The sequence below is a fragment of the Apaloderma vittatum genome, unplaced genomic scaffold (assembly GCF_000703405.1).
Source record: "Apaloderma vittatum isolate BGI_N311 unplaced genomic scaffold, ASM70340v1 scaffold23911, whole genome shotgun sequence".
Classification (NCBI taxonomy): domain Eukaryota; kingdom Metazoa; phylum Chordata; class Aves; order Trogoniformes; family Trogonidae; genus Apaloderma; species Apaloderma vittatum.
The window spans coordinates 43,862-61,989 of record NW_009700012.1 but is presented as its reverse complement, the minus strand read 5'-3'; the positions used below and the strand labels follow the sequence as shown (position 1 = coordinate 61,989).

Below are 18,128 nucleotides of genomic sequence, written 5' to 3'. Positions count from 1 at the left end.
GCAGATTTTAACAGCTTCAAGGAATGTCACAAACGTTAAAAGCACCTCATCAAAACTCAGTTTGAGGGAAAAAAATACTTACTTGATTAAAATTTACCCATTTACATATCCTGAACTGTAAAGAAAAAAAAAAAAAGTATGTGCAGCTGAGGTCCCCTCACCATGAAGCCAACGTACGTCGGCAGGTTCTGCACCTTCCGGCACCACTCCAGCCGTGAGCTACGCACGGAGCGAAGGGAGACCCCGCACGAACTGGGGCCGAAGCTGGGAGCCAACTGCCAAGCACAGCAGCCTTCATCCCAAAGCATTTCTCTGCAACCTCAAATACCTTCCAAGTTTTCAAAACAAATGAATTAAGAACTTCGCTTTTGGAATCGGAAACTGCTTTTGTGTATCATTATTTCTCAAGGTTATTTCATATGGGGGTTTTGTTGTTGTTTTGTTGGGGTTTTTGTGACCAAACACCCGATCAGACTTTGTCAGACTGGGAGCAGGAACCAGGCTAGTTACCACCTCTTTTGGACACGCCATGAGCGAGCGAGCTAACTGCTGCACAGAACAGCTGATTTCAAATCTAAATATGTCAATAGTTTTAATAATTTAGATCTATGTACATTTTAACCTTTCAAACTAACTCCAAGAGCTGGAATTCTGCTCAACTGGTGAACACTTATTATTAAACAGAAGTATTTAAAAAAAAAAAATCCATTATTCTGTGTTATTATTTGAACTGTAAAAAGCCAAGATGCTGTGACAAAAAATTGTTCCATAGAGAGTCCTTTTCCCGTTCACCCAAAGCCCGAGCTGGATTATTAAAGACAGAACATAAGCGACGTTTACATCGTTTTATTTTTGAGAAGCTCTTTCTGGCTCAGCCATTTGAGCTGTGCTCCTCGCAGTTTTGTGTCACACCCGGAGAGGGCAGAGCGAGGCACACAACACAAGAGATTTTTTTGCCTTCTCTGCAAACTGAGACTGTGGCTGCCACACATGGGCCACAAACAAAAAACAAACACAAGACAACATTTGATAAAGTCATTTTAATGGAAAATGTAAAACCCCTTTCAACTTCAATGTACAAAGCATGTGTAACACTTGCACTTTTAACAAATTAAAGCAAGCCAATGTTTTAAAAAAATACATCATTGAATGTATATATGTATATATTTACATAGCATATTAAGTTTAATATTTAGCTTTAAAAGTTCACATAAATTTTACCAAAATGAGACAATTTTTAAATAAATTACACCTTTTGAAAACGTTTAATTGTACACTGAATAGCTTCAATAAAATACTGAAGTGTCTGTATTTAATATCTACTTTATATACTTTATATTTTACAAAGTTTACAATTATTTGGCAGTAATTTTCAGATTATGACATGACTGCTGTGCGGACTCAGCAAGATCCCAAACGCAGGCAATAGCTGGTGTTTGTGTCCTACTCTCACAGTAACTGTCTCAATGTAGTGAAAAATATCTGAATTATTTTAGCAAACTGTACAAGTCACATTTACATTTGATCAACAATAAAGCATAGAATTTTGTGGTTTTTATCCAAAAATAAATACATCATCTTAAATTTCTGACATTTCACAAACTTCATGTACATTATAATACAGGGCAGCAGAATGCTGCTTAATCGTTTGCAAGTCTAACATGGAATCACAGTGGCTGTGATATGAAGCTCTACTCTTGCAGTGTTGTTAACAAGTAAATACGATGACTATGTATTCTTGGCACTGATGGTTTGTGAAGCTTAAATTAGTGTGTACACTCTTCATATATTAGAAAAAATAATCTCCGTTTGATGTTAACACAAAAAAAGCAGAGCGCTTAGTTTTCATCCATATCTTCCATTTCACCTTCATGAATCTTCAAAGCTCTCACCATTTCTTTCACCGCGTGATACAAGATATTTTTAACCTGCAAGAACATCAGACAGCTCTTAGTAAAGCCTACAACTATGGAACTCTGCACAGTAACTGCGTTTAGGACAGAGCCCTAAAGCCTAGTGGATGGAAAAAAAGGGAAAGCTACATTAAGCCTGTGCAAAAGGAAATCACTTTTTTACACGTTTTAAAATGTAACGTGGAATAAATAAACCCAGCAGCTCAAGGGAGAGCCCTTCACACTCCTGCCGTTCATGCTGCTGCTCATTGTTATTCTGTGTGAACGGCAGCAAGGAAGTAGCTCCACACACTGCTCCGCATTTCAATGAGCCCGAGCACGCCCGGCCTCCCCACAGCCTCCAGAGCAGAATTCATTTCCTACCTGCAGTTTATCATCATAATTGATTTCTTCCTTTGACAGCCTCAGCTCCTGCGTTAAGTGAAACGACTGCACAAGATGTTCTGGAGACACAAAGTCTTCAGTTACTTGAACGCAGCTGTGGAAATTTTGCACCTACCCAAAATAAAAAGAACAGACTGATAATTAGTATTCGGGGTTATACTTTGGCAGAGACTCCTGAGAAAAGAGGGGGCCTTGAAACCTCTTAAACCACAGCCTTATCAGACTAAAGGGCACCTTTATACGTTTTATGTAGAGAGCAATTAAGTGTATTTGACTTATCTAAGTTAGCTTCTGGCGAAAGGTACGCTTTGAACAACGCGCATCTGCCTGTGCCCCAGTGCTGCTCCTTCCAGTAGCCGGCTCTGACATTAATTCAACACACTCGGATGTGTTATTCCAGCCTCTTACCAGCGTGCAGGCACTGCTGCTGCGCAGCCCATCCCGCAGCACCGGGCAGGGGCCGCAGCCCCGCGGAGCAGCAGCCTCGCCCTGCGGGACCCGGCTCCTCAGGTGACGCAGACACGCTGGAAGCTTGCGCTCAGCCAGGCACAACTTGCCACATCCACTGAAAAGTAATTACTGGTGGAAATGTTTAAAAGGGAAATCAAAAGAAAACATGAACAAAGGGCCAGGTTCAGAAGGAAGGGGGCAGGAAGTACTTTCTTTCTTTTCTCTAAACACTTTTTCTTACTGATAAGAGGTAACGACTCAGAGAAATGGACACCATCTCCTGCCACCCAGGTCATAGCTGGAGGACTCGGGAAAGGAGAAAATGCTTCCTGGTATGACCTGGACTACCAATTCCTGTTTGTCCTTTTCAGAAACACATAGCACCAGGTTTTCATCCCTAAACCCTTAACGAATTACACTGTTTCTTCAGCAAATCGAAAACCTCATCTCCCCAAATTCCGGCAATTGTTCATGAAGTTGCGCAATGTTAATTCTGCAAACGCACAGAGCCTGGGTGGTGAGAAGGGAGCGCCTTTGCCATTCCAGCAACAAACAGTCCCACCCTGATCAGTGCTGATGAAGATCTGCATATTTGAAGCTCAAGCCTAGCTCCATCTGAAGGGTTTTAATGCATATTCTATGATTTCCATTGTGATAGCTGACATTCAAAAACCTTTGGGGTCTACACAGTTGGGGACACAGCACTTCATTTAAAAATTATTTTCTCTTCAAAACCACTGTCTGCATCTGATTTTATAAGGTAGCTTGCCCCTCCACAGGCAGAATCCCAGAGGATAACCCCAGCTCCACACCAGTGTTATACGCAGGGTTTCTGCAGCCTTGCAACCATCAAGGACAAAGCACCGCTGTTCCCTCCCGCTAATTAATCGAACAAAAAAAAAAAATGCTGGAGACAAAGAGGGTTTGTTGGTGCCACACAATGTGCAAACAGCAGAAAGCCAGGAGCAAGGAATCAGCTGCAGAAGTGCCCTGGTGAGCGATGTTCCCACCAGTGCTCGGGCATTTCCTAGAACGCTGGCTGCAGCGTCCCGTGCCGTGCCGCTGCGGCCGCACCCCCTCCCTCGCAGGCTTCTCTCCTGCTTCAAGCCTCTGCCCACCCTTGTTTTCCTTTCCGGCCCACGCCAATTCCACACCCCTCTTGCACTTTCTCCTCACTGAGATAAGGTTTTATGGATTTTCCCTTCTCCCTCCACTGCAAAACAGGCAGTACTCGTTGCCCTCAGACGCTGCGCTCCGCTGGACCTTGAGCCTCCTTCCCTTCTCGCAGGACCTGCCCTGTCCGTGTGCCTCTGCCCACCCTTGTTTTCCTTTCCGGCCCACGCCAATTCCACACCCCTCTTGCACTTTCTCCTCACTGAGATAAGGTTTTATGGATTTTCCCTTCTCCCTCCACTGCAAAACAGGCAGTACTCGTTGCCCTCAGACGCTGCGCTCCGCTGGACCTTGAGCCTCCTTCCCTTCTCGCAGGACCTGCCCTGTCCGTGTGCAGGGAGGGCAGATCCTACCCCCTACGCTCCGGTACTTCACACGGGAATGCCCTGCTGACAACCCACAGGCACTTCTATTTATAGTATTTGTAGCAGAAGCTGACGATGACGCACACAAACAAGGATGTTTAGCAACGGTTCTCCTGAGGCTGTGGAGCAAGGACTCCAGCACCCCTACGACTGTGCCAGCGCCACCTCCACCGAGAGAACAGCTCTGCCCCAGCCCATGCCAGGCAGACGTTTTCTAGCAGAGCCTGGGAGGCAAGTGGAGCATCAGAAAAGCCTCAGAATCCAGACAGGGAAAGGTGAGTAGGCAGGGAGGAAAGGGCCATCCATCCTCACAGCACACGCAGCCATCTCCCTCCTGGCCTCACACTCACCATCACCCATTTCCTGTGCCGCTTCGCTGGGGGCAGCCGCTCAGCCCAGCAGCTCTGCACACGCAGCTCCCAGACCTTTATCTCACATCCTGACTGCAGCACTGCCAGGATGTCGCATTACCTCCAGCGTGGTATTTTACAATATATAAACCTGCTGCTAAATCAAGATAATATCACCATAAACCAACATTACAATAACCTGTTCTACTATGAACAAGTTTTGCATGTAGCCTAAACACCACTTTCCATTGCTGAATCAAATCTATCGCTAAAATATTTTACAAATTTGGGAGTCAGTGAAGTTAAATCAGGGAGGATATTTCCAGAGGATGGCCCAGAGCGGAGCAGCAGGAAGAGTGAATCGTTCAAAAGAACAGTAAAAACTCCGTTTTTTGCTGATGAAGTGCCCACAGAGAGCTGAGGGGTCGATGTCACAAGTTCCAGAGAAACAACAAGGTCCAGACACTGGCAACACAGGGGACGCTTCTGAGCTCCCAGTTCGTACAGCCAAAAAGAAAGGAGATACAATCCTACAGCACATCACTCTTGGTACATTCAAGGAAGCATCTGCAGAGAAGACCAGTCTAACGTGGCATCTATTTCTGGTTTCCCCCTGAAAGAGCAACTCCCACCACAAGAGGTACCAACAGAGCCACTCCAACCGTCACAGCTCACAGGAGAGGCTCTCCCTCCCCACCACAGAACAGTTTGACTTTGCCTACTCAAACCATCCGTCAGTGGGATGCGACTGCTGTCTGCAAGTACACAGGGAGGAGGGAGAAACCTGGGAAGTAAGAGGAACGCTTTACGCTGCCATAAGATATTAAGTTATTTTATAAGGCAGACACGAATCCATAGAAGCTGGGCGAGAAATACACAGAAGAAACACAACCTCCTCAGTGGCAGAACAGTGACATTCTAGACCAGCACACCAGAAGCAGCAGTGTGACGACAATTCTGCCTGCCTCCAAGATGGAACCACCTGAGCTCTGTTACGCAGTGACCACAGAGAGCTGGGCTCCCTAACTCCATCCCTCAGACTGAGTTCTTCTGCTCTACATCACTATTAATGAGCAAATAAAAATGTTAATTTAACCACCAAATTTAGTATTGAATCTCATCCAGTTTTCATTATTAAAGATTCATGATGTGCATGTAAATCTGAAACACTTAACATGTAAACTTAACCTGGTATGTGTTCTTGTTCAGACTTATTTTTCAGCCTTTAAATGTGCTTTGTACATATGAAGTGCTGGTGCTGATCCCCAAAGTCAGTGTTTATGCATCCTTATATAGAGAGTACTATACATGTACATGAAAGAACACGATGCTTTCATTTCCTCCTACGTGGCACATTCACAGGAACTTCTTACTGAAGATGAAAAGGTTCTCAGCTTCACCCACTAAGGTTTAAAAACACCACGTTATTAACTCCTTGGTGCCAGAAGCTAGAACATTAGCACTTCAAAAGCAATCTGGAGTTTAAAGCAAAGGAGATAAAAGATAAGAGTGGTCTTATTTTTGGTCCTTAAATCTATGAACTGCAGGGAAGTGTGGAATATTCCCACTACTACATGTTTTATATTCTGCCTTTATATAACACCGTGTGCTATATAAAACAGATTTCCCAATATGTTTGCTATTTTCTGTGTGTTCCCTTTTCCCTTTTCACTCTTGTATCTGTTTTGAGAGATCAGAGTAAGGTTACTGAAGGATGCAATGCAAATCTTGCCAACTCCAGGAGTCCTAAAGGAGCCAAGAATAGCATCAATGCCAGACATTCACCTTTGTGAAGGAACATAAAGCCCTGGAGACATGGTACAGGGAAAGGCAACCTACAACACCCTAAGATTTGGTCAATTTTTTTTTCTTTCTTTTACCAGAAAATAAATCATAACATACCACTACGTGAAACCCATCCAAACACTCACTGAATGACAAAGGAGTCTAGTCTGGGTAACGTACCTGCTGCTTTCAATGCCCCAGCAGCTGATGCAGTCAGCAGACAGATTAGAGACATAACACCTGTCATCACTACAACCCAGTCATTTTTTTCCACACAGAAAATCCCACTGCCCTGGTCACGGTGCCATGGTAAGCCATTGCTTCCTCTCTGCCCAGAAGAGGCAGCAGCTGGAAGCTGATCTGCAGGTCAGAAACCAAATAGCATCTTCTTCAGAAAGGCCTGGCCTTACTTGAACCCCAGCAGAGATCAATGATAAATCTTTAACAGCAAGATGGTTTACAAGCCCTGCGGCAGGGTGGGGATGTTCCTCATGCCTAATGTCAGCTACCTAATTAGTGGTGTCTGACAGCTGGCACGACAGCAGGAAAGCAGATTCCATTTCCTGTTGGCACAGGAAAAGGTTCATGAAGCAATGAAATAAATAAAACTAGAACCGCCAAAAAATCATGTCTAAACAATCGTGCTTTCCTCTTCTCTTCACCGAGGACAAAGTCCTTGCAATCTGTGAGAAGAAAAAAAGCCACCAAACAAAATGAAGTAACAAACCCTATGTGGTAGGAGAGACTGAAAGCTGCCATACAAACTCGTACTGTTTCTCCAGAACGGCTCTACAGGCAGTACTTTTTATTACATTACAATTAAGGAAATTAAAGAATTAAAGACATTTTATTAATTAAAGAATTAAATCAGCCCAGCTGCTGCAAAGGTGATCTCACTCTTTCTGACGGTAAGTAAAGCTGCACAAGAGACAGTGCCGGCTCCTGGTGATTAACACACCTTCTGAGTAAAAGGAACTTTTACATTTTTACAGTGTCTCTTTTTATGGTCAGGACAAAAACAGTAATACCTGACACCCAGGTATTTTTATGTGCTTGGGTGGCTCTGGCTGTCTCTCTGGGGCCAATTTTTCATTTGTAAGAAAAAAAAATACTAACCTGACTAACTAACTAACAGATGTACCTTACTATACATTCCTATACACTAATAGCTACCAGTAAGGAAAAAAAATAAAAATCTAATGTGAGTGAGTACAGGTTTAGTTATATCTTTGTAAAAAAGTTATTTAATCCTGTGTGTTTTTACACAGATGCATATTACCTGATGAAGTGCTCCTGCCGGTAGAATAATAGCATCACCAAGAAACTGAATAACCGTACAGGTTTTTACTCCATATTCTTCAAGAAGTCTTTGGCGAAGTTTCTTGTTCACATACCAACTCTGATCACGTATTGGATCATGCTCTGGTAAAACTTCTAAGCCTTGCTCTTTTGCTATCTGTAAATACAGAAAAGATCCCAAGTCACTTTCCAAAGTAGTTGAACCTTTTGCTGCTAAATTGCAAGTATACTTAACTTATAAACAACACTACTGTGTTCCCAGTACCCAAAAGGGAATTTTAGTTAGTGATTCCAAAGAACCTCAAAGGAATTGGGAAGTCCCACTGAACTGAAGACATCAGCCAAACTGCCACTTCAAAACATAAGAGCTTTAAAGAACTTGGCACAATAATTTATTAACAAGCAACACACTCTCTTGTATGACTTCTTTCATCAAGAAAATAAAATCTGACCTCCAGAGTTCCTATGCTGCCAATTGTTCAAGTTTGGAGTCTTCAGTTTTGATACAGACATGCAATACTACAACCTTAGCTCAGGGAAAAAAGCAGCAGCTATCACTAGGGGTCATATGGTCCTGGGAACCTGCTCTATGCGACTCTGCTTGAGCTCGACAAAAGGACCTCAGGAGGTCCCCTTCCAACCACAACCAACCTGTGGTAAGTTATTCTTCTCCTGTCTCATCAAGGAATTTGGGAAAAAAAAATAGGGACATAACTTACTTCCAGACAGTGGTGGACTTAAACCGTAACAGTCATTACTCGAGTTAACCACAGAGGAATAAATATTACCCTTAATCAATTGCTAATTAATCAGAGTGACGAAAGAAAAAGTTAAAATACACATATCCCAATCTATCTGTCATGACTAGGGGAAAAATTACCTCGTTAAAACCCACGTTTTTATTCATATTTATATTAAATACACTTAATTATATGATACAGAGTTTGAAATTGTTCTTATGTATTATCACCTTTCTTCTGTACTAAAAAGATAATGAGATTTTATTTCTTATCAGCAGGCAAAGTGATCCCAAGGTGTAATCATCAATCCATCAATCAGTCTCCAATTCAATATTTCTAAAATACCACCACAACAAAACCAGAAGGCGGTACACAACTCATTTTGCATACCACAGCAAAGCGTGGCAGCAAACGACAAACTTTACTACATAGCATCTTAAATGTTTCTGTATTTACACCTGCTGCTCAACGTGCTTCACAATATCCCTTAACTGCTCTGAAAGAAGAAACTCTGAATAATACTCATTGATCGCTTATTTCCTTGCATTTGGAACTTTGTTCACAACTCTCTTTTCCAAACCGAAGAGCCTCCACCTACTTTCAGAGCATCTACTTTTTGAATGAACAGAAAAGCCTCACTGGAATTAGCTGTAGTTTATTTACTAGTGCACATTTTTCCCCAAAGTTCAGTTTGCTAAAGAGCAAATGTTTGAGCCAACACCGGACAGCTGCCTTGGGACTGAAACACTGCCTTTACTACAGAATTTCTCGTGCCCTTCCTGTTTGCAGTAGAGATCCTGGCTTCCAGCCTGTTGACGGACCCCTTTGGTTTTGCTGGTTAAAACTTATCCGATTTTTCCCCCTCCACAGTAGAAGACAGTGAATGAAGACCAGAGCAACCACTTCCGTGACAATTTGTTATTTCTTTCTCATCCACCAAAAGACCACCTTCTAGAACATGAAAATATGCTGATGGCAGGGCACAGCAAATGGTTCCAAGACGGTGTCTCTAAATGTAATGCCACAGTATCAGTGGTCCCGCAGTGGATACTCATCCTGAGTGGTACGTAACAACCCGAATGTTTCTCACGTGGCTCTAGCCTGTCCGTCACATGCTGCCCAAGGAAGATTTGCCCCACAGATAACACCAAAGACATTTGCTGCCCTTGGGTACACTATCCCTCATGAAGAGCCAAGGCACATTCTGTGAGCTAACTGACACGACACAATTGTGAAGATCCTTATGAAGATTGGTGGCTGCTGGGTTGCAAGGTCAGGATTTTTTGCATGGGACAATTCACAAAAATTTCAGGATCTCATAACGCAAGAATGGATCACTGACAGAAAAACATCATCCTACAAAATCTCCTTTGTATTAGAGATGGACAAGAACAGATCTCCATGTCCTCCTGAGCCTTCAGACTTTGCAGGCTACCTGTAACTCCTCAGAAGTGAATACATATCACATCACATATTTTATTTGTCAATGATGTAGCAGGTCATTTGTAATTTATTTTGTGTTACAAGGGAAAGAATTTTGCTTCCATCCCTTCCCTAAGCATAGGAGTGGGGTTTGTGGTTTTTGCCAGCCCCCTTTGATTAGTCAGTTGCTTATGCTACATTTATAAAATATGTATTATAAATCTAACCTTTTGCAAAAACTCTCTTATCTTGTCAGCGTCTTTGCCAGCATAAATGTGCCATAAAGCACCAGGTAATTCACTTGAATCTTTCAACCGCTTCCTTAAAAGGTCATCCAAATCTTCCTCTTCAAATTTCTTCAAGACTCCTAAAATTCAACAAAAATATTTTTTAAAATAGAGACAGAAGAAAAACTTAAACTAAACACTTTCCTCTCAAATTCCTTGTGTGAGACTGAGCAGATGAAAATTTACTGAATACAACTGAAGCTCCCAGGCAAACTTTTTTTGTTCAGTGTTTTTAATTAGTAACTAGAACATGAATACCATAAATACCTTAAAATCCACATTTAATTTTTAAACTTTTTTTTTTACATTTCTTGAATTTGATTGAACACATTCTCCTACCTGAAATGCAACCTGGGCTGGCAACAAAAAAGTCAAAAGCGGAAAAATGTGTTATCCTGCAGTCAGCAAGAGCAGTGTTTTGTGTGCTGTTGTGCAGCTCTCCCAATATGCTCAAGTTTTGCTGCTATTAACACAGTGCATATGCAAATGAAAACAAGGCAAATAAAAGACAGTAACCTTACTGCAGCTCTATTAGCCACACCCAGAATCTGTATTTGCTGCTTATAGAATAAGAGGACAAAGAAGAAGGGGAAAAAACTGTTTCAATGATTGAAAGACTGTTTCACATAAGCATTAAAGCTTATATAGACAAATAACATACACCTCTCTGGTGCTCAAAAATAACATTATAGTCCAAATTCAACAGAGCAAACACAGTGCATCCAGAGGGAGCAGAATAAACAGGTGGTTTGGCAAATACATCATCCTGACATAATTGTTAGAACTACCACAGCTTCTAGAAAAAAATCCTTCATCCTGCACTTTCATTAGCTCTGCCAGCCCCAGCACAGGAACGTACAACAATAACAGGTAATGGCAGAAAACACTGGAAGCAGTCTAAAATACCATTTCACAATATACAAACTGCAGTGTATTGGATCCAGATTTAACGTGCGTTCATATTCTTGAAAAAAAACCCCATCTCCCGGGTTCAAGCAAGTACTTACAGATGTCTCATCTGCTTCAGAAGAACAGTGTCAATTTTAAAAGTGGCAGATCACCTAGTCCCTCTACACTTCCTACAACGAGCTTCCCTTTACCTGATTTGGAAAGTACACCGTTTCCTTTTGCTATGCCAACGTATACAAGGATGTTCACAACATCAGAAACTTCAATATGGAGATTTGTGGTTCCTATATCATGGTCTTTAGTAGCAGCCACACCTAAGTTACAAGACAAAATTAAGATGTTCTGCATTGCATATTCACCTTCAAATAGAAACACGTAAAACCAGAGAATAAATTTCTGAAAGTTCACCAAGTATCACAGAAAAGCATTTTATGCATAGATAGACTTCAAGGTGAAAATACTGAGATACACAAACTACAAACATGCTTTTGTTTTGCATGTTAGACCAAAAAAAAAAAAGTTACTTTTTAACAGAGAACTTGAGATACCTCTTAGCTCAGGTAACTGTCCCTACACAGCAGTTATATCAGAACAAAACACGTCAGTAGAATAATCAAAGATTTTTCCTGATCACTATATTCCCAGCCAACTTTTCCACCTTTCAGGCTGTTCAGGGCAGGATCTAAGTAAAATACACACACAGGGTTATGAAATCAAATGTGTCACTTCTATGCCTGGCCGTAAACCAAGTTCTTAACAAAAAAAATCCTGAGCAAAGAGGAAAATTAATTTTAGTCCTAACAGGGAAAAATATACCTGCAAATACAAATGCTGAAAAAGATGCTGAGATTTATTTATGACCAGAATTGTGAATGCAGTATTTCATGAAGCATTTTGTCATACAGCATTACTAAAGACATGCTCTGTCTTTGTGTAAAAGTAGCTAACCATTTATATGCTTCACAAGACTACAACAGCACAAAAGAAAAGCAAGAAAGAAATGCAAAAGCATAAACTCTCATGGCTGAGGTGAACGCACTGTTAAGATGTAAGTCAATCATGTCTTGTACACTCAGTGAACAAATATCCTCAGCTTTCTATCGAGCACTCTAACAGGTAATATTCTGCACTTTTAAGGGAAGAGGTACCGGTTACACTTCTAGGGCACGCTCACCGTATGCACTGCATAGTCTGGGGCCCAAATCTGGACGGACAAAAAATCCTGGCAGATGAGAAGCCAAGTTTAGTTTTCCTTCTGGACTACAATATTCAGGCAAAGGTAAACTTTTTAGTAAGTCCTCATATCTGAAAGAAAAACGTAATTGGATTTGTGTCATTACACAGGGAGAGAAAAAAACCCATGAAGATTGATTTAAGAATGTCTAATATTAAGCTCAAATACCTTGCTGGCATCATAGCCTTGAAATCTTCACCAGAAGGCCAATCTTTCAGTTTCAGTAGAGCTGTTTCTCCATTTTTTATTTTCTGTCGTTCTGCAAGCAATAAGAGAATTACTAAAATCTAATATACTGCATGTGTTTTACTTTATTCAACTAAAATGTGTAACTGAACTGGTCTATAAAGACTTCAAACCCATAAACCAAGAGATAACTGATTTTAAGACTCAAGAATGATACAAAACAAGTTCAATTACTTTAGTAACAATGGCATTTGTTTGGTTTCTTAGTCAGACTTACACAGTCTATCAGTGCATCTTTAAGTCTGCAAAGGTAAAAAAAAGCAAGTTTCCATCACATCTGGAAACAGATTACGCTTTCTTCAAAGCCTCAATAAAGGGTACTTTTAACTGCCGTTTCTAACACTGACTACGTCCAGAATCAATGGAAGAACACATTTAAAGTGACGTACTTGAAACATCTTCAAAACCATCCCAGAACTCCTTGACATTGGTGTTTGAAATAATACTGTCTTTGCAATTCAAGATATCAGCTTGCTGGTTTCCAAAATCTAGACTAATTGACTCAGCTTTCCACAGGCTGAAATTCATTTTCTTATGCATACCAGACACTAAAACAGGCTGTAAAAAAAAAAAAAAGAAAAAGTCAATACTTATTCTTTCTGAAGTAAACACCTCCTTCACTTAAACTGGAGCACAAATGCATCTGAAATACGCTGAAGACCTTGGCCCCACTAGGCTTGTTAACAGTTCCTCCACCAGCACCCATACCCAAGATAACATATAGGCATCTTTTTGCAATTTGAGTCTCCGTAAGAATAATTGCGCATTTATTAGCCATTAATTTAAACTACACAAGGTTCATACGTGGGCTATGCCTGACAAGCTTTTGCCCACTGGTAACGATACATTTTTAAACACGGAGGCTAACAAATTTGTCTTTTAACACAACTCTCCCAGAGTTGATACTAAGATCACTTTACAGACCGAACAGCTCGATACCTACCCTTCCTTGTTTCCAGCACTCTTTGAAGAGCTTCCAGTTGTTGCTGTTTTTGTGGTCTCTGAGCCACAGAACATGCTTATCACAGATCCATGAATACTGAATATCACTGTACCGTTTACTGCAGTCATCCTGAATACACTTTTTATCATCCTTTGGCTCATCTTTAATTTCAGATTTTACATTTATCTTTGGCGCTCTGTTTGGTGGAATCTTGTTTTCTACTACTGAAGCAATTATGTCATCAAGAATGTTTGGCATAGTCCTTCCACTCTTGCCACTCTATTAGAAAACAAACACATGTATGCTTAAACAATGTAGAACCAAATAAAGTCAACACAACTGCTTTTGCGTAAGAGGTACAGCATTTCATTACCAAGGAGAAGCTTGCAGTTATTTGCTTTGTTTGTAGAAAATTGCATGCATTCTTAAATGGAAAAGTGAGAAATACAGTTACAATAAAACTCAATACACCGGAATCTTCCTTTGTCAGGTTACCGGTTTATCTAACTTCACTGACGTTCTCTTCATGATATGCATCGGTCATCACTACAAATTTTCATATATAAAATATATATATATGAAATGTTAATGCAAATACAAGTGTGTGTATATAGTTTTAATTACGATTTTTTTAAAGCAATAGATATTACACTGCTTTAACTAGAAGGTACCAAAACAAATGATAAGAGATTTTCAGGTCCTGATACAAAAACATGTGTCTTGTAAACACTTACTGCTGTTCCTGTAGAGTAAACTGGGGCAAAAGCAATACCAGCATCCGTAGAACCTAAGCGCAGTTTGCCTGCTGTTGTAGTTAATAAATCTCGTAAGGTTGAACCCTGCTCGCTGTTCTGGGATGCCGGAGGAGAGCTTTTACAGTTTTGGGACTCCAAATTATCCTGATCTTTCTCTTCCTTTGAATGCTTTCCAGAAGTACATTCTTTGTTCTCTAAAACAAAAATAATTATTGAAAGTTTACATTGTTGTATAGTGATGCAGACATAGGAACAGCGCCTGTATCCTGCATTTTATAGCGGTGGCAATATACTGGAGCACTAGTGCTTTATTCACCTGCAAACACACCAGAGGATGAACTAGATCCTTCAAAATGAAGTCAAACAGTAGTGACCATGAAAAGGCCTTGCTCAGCATCTCAGACATGCAGCTGAGGGAGTACCTGTCACAAATGAGAGACGCTGTAGCTGGAAATACTGCCACATCACTCCCACACTGCACTGGTGGCTCTTCTGGTAACAGATTCTGATGCCACCAGGAGAAGTGATTGCAGTTTCAAGATTAAAATTAAGGGGACAAAGAATCTAATATTTTCTTTTTGTTGAACAGACATTTCTTGAATTTTTTTCTATTTTTTTCCTAATTAATTCAATTAGGTATCGCTGGAGCCCCCAAAGTCATGGATATAATATGACAATTTCAAACATGTACCTTTCTTTTCTTCTCTGGCCTTTTGCTCTGCAAGATCAGCCAACCAATGCAGCGGTGACTGCGATTCAGGCGGTGTTAACTTGCTGTCTGTGCTTACATCACTCCTTGGACTTGTATCACCATTTGTCTCGGACTTTTGAGGAACATTCTGCTGTTGAGACTCAGGCATGCACAGAGAAATTTTATTACTGTGGTTAAGGACATTTTGCAAAACCTGTAAAGAACAAATTTATTTTTAAGTACGTAACTTTGTTTTAATGTATTACACAGACAAGACTAGCATTTAACCATTTGAAAATTAAAATGCAACTAGCACTATTCAAATATAAAAATCCGTAAGAATCACAACATCTGAATAAACTGCCATGTGTACACACGTTTTAGACCCACCTGAGACACACCATTCATTGCAGGGAGCTTGCCAGCTTGCACGCTCTGCTTGCTGGTGCACTGACAATGGGATTTAATTTCAAATTTTTCTCTAATATTGTGCATAGCATCTAAAAGATCTGTCAAAACTAGAAGACAAGAAGAAAACCATCATCAGATCTCCATAATTTTGTGACCCTCTTTACAATACACACAAAGTAATGCTAAAATGCTATATCCAAACATTTTGAAAATTTAAACTATTAAAAATGCTAAATTTAACACTCAAATATACTGTAAAAACTGTCCAGTTTACCTTAAAGCTTGTGCAGAAAGAGACAAGGCCTTCATTACAATAATTGCACACTACTTTTTTGAATAATCTAACTTTCACTTTGCATTCCCATTGCATGGCACACAGAAAGCAAGCAAGTCGTTCATTATTTACTCCTCGTTGTTCAGCGGGTGCATCATTGCTTGTTTAATAAAACCGTCAAACTACAGACTGAAGCGAGCATGTCTTGACAAAAAAATTACTATGTGGCCATGTAATTTAAGGCTGTTAGGTAGGCACAGAAGAACAAAACTGAGGTTACGTAGGCAGTCTTCACTGTGCCATTTCCAGACAAGTGGTTCACTTCACAATTTAAAGTTAAAACCTCTTTCAGTTTTGAAACCTGTTCTGGGGAATGTCACAATTTGAATTTATTACATAATCTAACCAACTTTCATTTCTACCTGAACTAACACGCAACAACCTATAAAATAATGTCTGGGTATGTATTTCCAGCTTAAAATAACTTGGGAATTTACTTAACAAATTTAAGGGCACATTTGAGTTTTCTGTTCTCTGCTCTGCATCAATGCCGCCAGAGATCACAAGCAACAACCACCACCACACCTTATAAACCACACTCCTTAAGAAAATCTACTTGGTTCTACGAAAAATTCTGAATTTAGCTGGGTTTAGGATTACTGCTTAGTCTTTCATTTATCACAAGGCTCCTTCACTGTGTTTTGCTTTAAAATGTTCAGTCGGATGTCCGATCAGAATCACATGTGAATCTTTTCTTTTTTGGGTGCGTGGGACAGAAAACATTGAAAAATCTCCAAAAATCTGTTGCCACATAACATTTCTTGGCAGTACTATTCTAAGATTTTATTTTATTAAGGACATTTTGGTCATTTTACTCTGCACTGAAAAGATACCAAACAGAAACAACAAACACCGTGAACTTCTTCACTGCCTGTCCCCAAAATCCGTTCAGACATGTGTCAACACACTTCTCTTCATCATCTGTGCCCCTTGCTGTCAACTGCCCAGAATTCCCTGCCTTCCTGCGGTGATTTGGCACAATTCACAGGTTCTTAAATGCAAAACGAGAAGTTTCAAGAAACAGAAAGGCCTGAGGAAAAAAAACCCAAACCATCATCCTGCTTGCTCACAGGTGGTCTTACCTGAGCCTGGAATAATCTGTGTTGGCATCAGGTGTTTGTGGTCATGAGGCTGTCCCTTCACACATTTCATCCAGGCATATAACTCCTTATCTGCAAATAACAATGCCAGTTGTTTTACTTTTCTTACAGTGGTACAAAGACAGAGCTAGCTAACATTTTTTCAGATTTGTTTTAGGCAGAAATGGTTTTCTACACCTACTGTAAGTCTTCTGTCCTGGGATCCTGAGTGATGAAGATTTGCATACAACAATTACTTTTCACAAGAAGGAAAAGAATAGAGAGTTTTAAAAATACTGAAATCTGAAATAACTGCATCTGTAACACAGACTCTTGCCAATAACCTCAAAGTTTCAAAGTACATTCCCTTTATTACATCTAGTGAGTTGCCAACTTAGCAGAAGCCAAAATCCTTTTGGGTTGCTACTGAGGCAGTGAGATGCCCTTGATGAATTCTAACACAGAAAAGAGACGCAACTAGGCTGAAATTGCATGGTCAGTTTAATTTAACACAATTCACTCTCCACCTGAAAGCAGGTGTCTTTGACCACCGAGGGCCAAACAAACCAAAAAGACACAATCAATTCTCGGATTTATTTGGCAGCTGCACTGATGTTACTGGTGGCAGAAAGCGGAGGGAGGTTGCTGCTTCTGCGTTTCTGTCAGATGAAAGCAACCATGAAACCACAAGTCTGCTTGTACTGGTTGAAAATAGTTTGTGGGAGCAGAGGGCTTAACTGGTGCAAGCGAGAGGCTTTCTACAGAGTTTCAGGAATAATGTTCCTGCCAGAAAAATATGCAGTATAAAGACACGACAGAAGAAGAACAAAAGCAAAAACTTGCTGGCCAAGCAACTGGTCACTGACTCGCTATGTGATTTTAGGGACAGAAAGAGGAAAGCAATTTCTCTCTAAACTCCCAGTAATGCATCCTTACACTGAACTGCTAGTTTGAAGACACTCTTCAAATTTTTTTACTGGTTTGCACAGCTCTAGCAATGTAAACTGAGGAGTGCACTAAAGCAAGAGTTTAGCACGTTAAGCATTTTTTTCTTACACCATAGGAGATATAAAACATACCAAATGCTCCTTTCAGATAAGCATTAGATTTGTTAGCTATTTTATAGTTTTTGTAAATTGTAAAGCATTGAACTATATAAGTGGTCATGAACACAAATCAAATAAAACCCCAAAATAGCATATACCTACTTAACATTTTATCATTGAAACACTGTAACATGGCGTTCTACTTCACGGTGCCATGAATTGTCTGAAGGTAAGAACAGATGCACATTCATTCATTCACGTAGTAAAGTAATTACAGAAGTCATTGATAAATATCTGAATATGGGATATCTA

The 18,128-nt window shown here is 40.4% G+C and overlaps 1 protein-coding gene across 1 annotated transcript in view; it reads right to left on the bottom strand.

Moving 5' to 3' along the window:
* Positions 1–1,024: 1,024 nt before the first annotated feature.
* Positions 1,025–18,128, bottom strand: part of JMJD1C (jumonji domain containing 1C) — a 57,408-nt gene continuing 40,304 nt past the window's right edge. The window contains exons 12-24 of the mRNA XM_009878615.1: positions 16,774–16,863; positions 15,337–15,464; positions 14,947–15,160; positions 14,235–14,449; positions 13,501–13,779; positions 12,947–13,115; positions 12,480–12,570; positions 12,252–12,382; positions 11,269–11,391; positions 10,109–10,248; positions 7,700–7,876; positions 2,277–2,408; positions 1,025–1,928 (exon numbers count right to left, since the gene is read on the bottom strand). Of these exons, the coding sequence (XP_009876917.1) occupies positions 1,839–1,928; positions 2,277–2,408; positions 7,700–7,876; positions 10,109–10,248; positions 11,269–11,391; positions 12,252–12,382; positions 12,480–12,570; positions 12,947–13,115; positions 13,501–13,779; positions 14,235–14,449; positions 14,947–15,160; positions 15,337–15,464; positions 16,774–16,863 (1,979 nt within the window). The 3' untranslated portion in view covers positions 1,025–1,838. The remainder of the gene's footprint in view (positions 1,929–2,276; positions 2,409–7,699; positions 7,877–10,108; positions 10,249–11,268; positions 11,392–12,251; positions 12,383–12,479; positions 12,571–12,946; positions 13,116–13,500; positions 13,780–14,234; positions 14,450–14,946; positions 15,161–15,336; positions 15,465–16,773; positions 16,864–18,128) is intronic.